The 6,153-nt window shown below is 33.5% G+C and overlaps 1 protein-coding gene across 1 annotated transcript; it reads right to left on the minus strand.

The window, feature by feature from the left end:
• Window positions 1–1,664: 1,664 nt before the first annotated feature.
• Window positions 1,665–5,931, minus strand: LOC133179921 (uncharacterized). The gene is made up of 5 exons (XM_061314598.1): window positions 5,785–5,931; window positions 2,742–2,833; window positions 2,440–2,517; window positions 2,007–2,180; window positions 1,665–1,881 (listed from the first exon to the last, which is right to left on the minus strand). The coding sequence occupies exons 1-5, from the start codon at window positions 5,929–5,931 to the stop codon at window positions 1,665–1,667; spliced, it is 708 nt and encodes a 235-aa protein (XP_061170582.1).
• Between the last annotated feature and the right edge of the window lie 222 nt (window positions 5,932–6,153).

The following is a 6,153-nucleotide window of genomic DNA, read 5'->3' on the forward strand; positions in this document are numbered from 1 at the left end:
CTGGTTTCTAGTATAGGTGAATTTTGTCGAGCCAAAACTCGACCAAACCCCTAAGACATCAGATTTATCAGACCAACCGGCTTTGCTAGCTAAATCCTTCAGCATTCCCTGAAAAAAAGTTTTTTTTAGAGTTAGAAAATTCAGATTAGTTTTTGAAATAAAAACAACAAATGCGGGTTGTCAAGACATTATTAATAATTATGGCATTATATACCTTGTAAAATTTGTATGAAGCAGTTTTCTTTGACCAATTCTAGGAAGTTATTTATAACTTTAAAAGCAATCAAATTTTAAAATAAACAAGTTCAAAACTTTAGCCTCCAAAATTGAAATAGGAGTAGTAAGGGGGACAGAGAACAGTCAGTCTACAGTCAGGATGACGTCATGGGTTTTCCCCATAAAGGTCATGAGGTCAAGGGGGGGGGAGTCTACAGTCAGGGGGTAGCCTACAGTCAGGGGTAGTCTACAGTCAAGGGGGACTCTACAGTCAAGGGGGGAGTCTACAGTCAGGGGGTAGTCTACAGTCAGGGGTGAGTCTACAGTCAATAACGTTCTGGGATTTCCCACCATTTTGGGACGGTCACTGTTTATTAATTTTAAGATTATAGAAACAGCTGTATCCACAGCAACAACATAAGGATGTTACTAAATTTAGAATAATTGAAACACACCCAGTAACATTCTGAGATTTGTATCCACATTCAACAATGCGACAGATAGTTGATTTGCATAGCAACAGTCCAATATCATACCTAAGAATAATAAATTTAGAAAAAATACAGAGCCCTTGGGGACAGGGTTGCAACCACAGTAACAAGATTAAGGAATTACTAAATGTAGAATTACAGACAGATACCCAGCAACATTCTAAAGTTAAGACTAAATTTACGATTTTTAGTCCGTCTTGGGTGGTGTAGGAAATTAACTATACCTAGAAACAAGGCAAGATGAAAACTTATTTTAAGATCCTAAATACATCTGTAACCACAGCAACAGTGTAAAGTATTGCTAAATTTAGAATTAACAAAATATTGTATCCAGGCATGGTTTAAAAACGCGGTTTTTTCGTAGGACCACTCCTTTAATATGAAGGCAAAATTCAGTATAAAAAGTGCAAAATTCGAAGCATTTCTTCACTTCACTTTTTTTTGCATCAGAGGAAGAACCATTCATCAACTCTATACAGTAAGTAAACTGTCATTATCCTTTAACAAAGTTTTAAGATTCTCAATCTTTTCGTTATCAGGAGATCCAAAGACAACAGAGATAGTACAAATCATAAGCTTTTATTAACATTTTCTGTTACAAAGTATTGCATGGTATAGTGTTAACAAAGTTTTACAAGTACATATAAAATGGATTTAACCATTTGTCAATTTTAAAAGCACAATGTCCCTCAATGTCTTGGCAGCACTCATGAAAGAAGATATAAGTTAATACATTTTCAAGCAGACAAACATACACTAATCAAACTGAACATAAAAATGATCTACAACAAATTAAAAAAAGTTGTTACACTAACTTTACTTTTTAAAACAGTTAAGTCAGTTATTATTTTGATCTGTTCACAATCATCGTGAGCTCAGGGTGGTATTGTTGGATTCTGTACATTTCACACGGATACACACAGGCTTTCACTAAATGGTGTACCACAAATCAAACAACTAGAGCGTTGTAAACTTGACCCTTTTAGCCGAGGTACAGCTATCTACTTTAGACAACTTATCTTCTATAAAGTTTAAGATAATTTTAATTTGCTCGCAATCCAAGGTCACTCTGGCCAGGACTGTTTTTAAGACTTCGACTTGTTCTAAGACATCTTGCTTGCTCTGTTCCTTCATCCTCTTCTCCAATTTACACATCTTGTTCGGATTTGTTCGCCTGTTAATGAAACAGAATCAACCTTAGTTACAGAGTGTCAGATTCCACATTCAATTAATTTATATCCCACATTTGGTGATTATTGGTTTGCGAGTTTTAAGAATCCATATTTAAACATTCATCACCTCAAAGTAGTCAGGATGGAGTCTTCCACCTGACTAAATCGACCCTTATCATTATCCGAGTTACTGGTAACTGGCGCAAAGGCACTGCAGTTTGAATCGAGTGCCGGCGAGTAGCTGGCAACTGGTGCAAAGGTGCCGCAGTTACCCTGGCTCTCTGGTGTAGGACTTAGGGGTCTAAAGAGATCGAGAGAGAGAAGGTGAAAGACACTTACTAACTTTTTATTATGTTCAAACTAAATTATCGAAATTATTTAAACCTGCTTTTTCTGAAGTTCAAAAGATTTAATTTAACTTCATAAAAATCAGTTAGCTAATAGTTTAGAAATTAAACAATATGAAAATGTAATGACTAAAGAATTTTTTTTTAAAAAGTTATTAAATATACATATAACACATTCTGGTACATTACGTTACACAAGAATCCAATCTTTACCTTTTTAATGACTCATTTTCTTTGCCAATTGTACTTAATGTCGAATGGTAATTTGGAGAGGGAGGGGGTGGAATATAACTTCAATAAAAGAGTGAGAGAAAATGTGAAAATAAAATACATACAGCACTTACGGTTTTTTCTTTCATATTTTTAATTTTATTTTATTATTATTTTTATTATTATCATGTTTTTAATTTTGAGAAAAGATATCATCGAACTAGGTTTAAAAATTTGGAAAAAAAATTAAAAACTCAAAAAGTGATTAAATCAGATTAATTTTCGTTTCACAAAATTACACTTACCGAGATGGAAACGCAGACCGTTCCAATTCCTCCCCCATTTTAACCCATAACTCCTCAAAATCACTAAAGGATCTGCGGTTTTGCTTGCGTCTCTGTGATAAGAAATACACAGTCCCGTACTAAGGGTAATCATGTGTTATATAAATACAAATTATAGATATTGTATTTTATATAATCTTATTTATCAACTTTAAACAGAATAAAAGAAAAAAAGACGAACTAGAACTGTGTTCACCAACAATAAAGTTAACATATCTTTATAAGAAAATATAAAATTCGATTTAAAAATAATGTTTAAAAAAATTGAAAAACTTATAAAACTTAACAGTCATAAACCTAAAAGAAAAGCTTCTTAACTTTGCACCTAAAAATAATTTAGCTAATTCTTAAAACAAAAGGAATATTTTACTTACAGGAAATCAAGGAATTCTTCTGCCATAATTGTCACTGATATTCTGTCAATGATAAAATCTGTTTGCAACCCCCCCATTTATATATTCTCTTGGACGGACGTTTTGCTCGTACGAAAAAGGGCGTGTGTGTTGGGGTATCATCACTCTAATTGATGGATTGAGTAATGATTGAGAAGTTTCCGTATTATTCTTTATTCATCATCTGAACGTCTTTTGAATCGCTTTTGAAAATACCGCCCGGTTGTTCTACACCTGCGCAAAGGTAATACATCATGACCTGACCTGAACTATTTCCTGGACTTTATAGGTCAGGATGTATGTACTTAACGTGTGCTCATTCATTAAATACAGCTTTTATACAACTGTTCCAATAACTCATTTACTGAGGTCAGGTGAACCGATTTATTCACATAAAATAAAAAAAAATATATGTATTATACATATAGTTATATTTAACAAAAAATTATATATACCTACCGATATTAAGTGACAATGAAATTACTTGCAAGTAGTTTGTTTTAAACAAACAAACAAAAAATTTTACAATTTTTTTTTTCTATTTTACTGATAAACCTACAAGAAAGCTTCCAACACTGCAGCGCATTTTTATTTAAGACTAGATGAAATCCCGCGCAAGCGCGGGGAATTGAATTTATACCACTAACGACAGAAAATATATAATTGTAGTTTCTACTGACAGCCTACAGGCTTATAGCAGGAAGATATACTTTGTTCAAAATCCCGCATGAAGTAGATGAATGTCTACACCCACCCACCCACCCCCCGCCCCTACCCCACCCCTTTCTGTAAAAACTTGAAAAATAACAATTTCGTTAATTGGCGTTTATTGTGAAACCTGCTATACTTTGTTATGGACATTGTACTTCAGATGCTCTTATTTCATTTCCGTCAAGGATAAAAGCAGCGAATATGCACATTTTACTGATAAACTGCATGATTTTTTTTTCGGGGGGGGGGGGGGGGGATTCACAAATACTTGAGTCTTGGTTTATAAATATGTATGTACCTTATTTATACGTAAAATATGTAGTATACTTTTTTTTAACATATCAATAGGGTACATACATATTTATAAACCAAGACCCAAGTACGGGGTCTTTGTAAAAATTAGTTTTTAACGCCCTATGAATAGGCCGAGTATTTGATACAAAAGACTGTATTCAGAAAAAAAAAACCCTGAAATGTATTGATTAAAGCACAACATTTTACACAGCTTTAATTGTATTTGAACAATACCTTATTCATTAATTTTCTCTTTTCATGTTAGCTAGTTTATTACGAAGTACAAATTGTACTTCTGGTTCGTTGCCACGATGCTCTCAGTAAGGAATACATGTATATAATCATAATTTTACCGATAAATTTATTAGAAAAACCTACTACATACATGAAATAGTCTTTCAATATATAAATATATTCAAAACTTATAGTGTTATTAATGATTTACCATTATTTCAATGACCATTCATACAAAAGTTTTTTTTTTAATGATCGCCTAGTTTTTCTTTTTAACATCGGGCTCGATGCTATATGATGTTCTAGAAGCTTCCGTCAATATTAAGATCGGTGAATGACGAAAATAATTTGCATATTTCCCTCTTTAATCGGTTATCACAACTTATTTCTTTTATATCATTTAAATCAAGTTTTTATTGAATAATTCAGTGATGACGTTTAATTAAATAAATAAATGATTGCTTGTTTTCAGTTTCATTAAAAATTGCCAGAATCTTAGATCCGCCAACCGGAAACGCCACCGTACTCACGTTTTTGCTATTTCATGGCTGTTTATAGAAAATAAAAGTAGACTTTTAATTTTATGAACGATACTGACTATGCGAGTGAAATTTAAATATAGTTTACGGATATCATCTTGTATCTAGTGTATCCACTGAGGTGTTAGTAAGAACTCTGGTGCACCCGTTTCGGAGTTTATTTGCAAAATTTATTAATTTATAAGTATAGATTTTAGTCGATATCTAAAAAATTGACCTTTGATAAATGCAAGAAACGTGACTTATTCGTGACGGTGTATGTAAACACATACAAAGGAAAATATCAAATTAAGGCTTATAACTAAATATAGTAATTGTAATTGTGTAAATTTTGTTCATTTATCCACAGGGTCCTAGTACTTAAAAAATATTATAGTCACTGTCTCTTATGTTACATATTCTAAATGTGTGAGATTGTCTCACACACAAATGTCCTAATTTAATTTTGAAACTCTTTCAACACTTTTATTCCTCCCTTACATTGCTATTATATTAAATTAATTATCCCTACATACAAGAACTATTGTTTTTAGTTCCCTCAGTATCTGTCTCCCTTATTTTGGTTTGCAATCAGTTAATGCTTATAAGGGTGTGATTAGATTCATCACGAAATCAGGGGGGGCCTAAAGGTCACATGATGATGATGACGTTGAAAAGTCCGTGCAGAATTCGCGCCGTTACAACAGAGCTAAGATGGAGGGACGCAAGGCTACACCAGCTACGCTGATAGGCATAATTGTTATAATGCTAACACTGGACTTGTATACATTTGCTGAAGCTACGAGATGTCCGAGATGTCCAAACAATCATGGATTGGTAAATTGCGCACTCTACCACAGCAATTGTGTTAGCATTGCCGTCAATGTCCAGATACGCGAAATTCGCCTTGCCAAGTGTGCCGTCACCATCGTCGTCAACGGAAAGCCGCCGTCCCACTTTGAATTTCCAATAGTGCGGAGCATTCATGGAATCCAATGTCATGATATATTCGGTAAGTAATACATATACATTGCGGAAATTCAAAGTGTGTGGATTATGGGGAGGGGAGCTTTCAAATTAAATTGTTTTGACCACTTAATTTATCATTTATGAACTATAAGTCGTTGCTTGTCTTAATATGGAATGGTGTGGTATTTTTGGTGATTTTCTATAGGAGGGGGGGCTTATAGACTTGGAAAGTATCGTGAGAAAAATGAGAACACG

Source organism: Saccostrea echinata, unplaced genomic scaffold, assembly GCF_033153115.1.
Source record: "Saccostrea echinata isolate AGI-Se365-2 ecotype Australia unplaced genomic scaffold, CSIRO_AGI_Sech_v1 ptg000005l, whole genome shotgun sequence".
Lineage (NCBI taxonomy): Eukaryota > Metazoa > Mollusca > Bivalvia > Ostreida > Ostreidae > Saccostrea > Saccostrea echinata.

Excerpts from the sequence above, each read along its gene's own strand:
- LOC133179921 (XM_061314598.1), bottom strand. The coding sequence starts at position 5,931 with ATGACATTGGATTCCATGAATGCTCCGCACTATTGGAAATTCAAAGTG. Across the intron at positions 2,518-2,741 it reads CGGTCTGCGTTTCCATCTCG|TTATATTCCACCCCCTCCCT; the intron begins GTAAGTGTAATT and ends CTTTTATTGAAG. Across the intron at positions 1,882-2,006 it reads TCCATCCTGACTACTTTGAG|GCGAACAAATCCGAACAAGA; the intron begins GTGATGAATGTT and ends TTTCATTAACAG.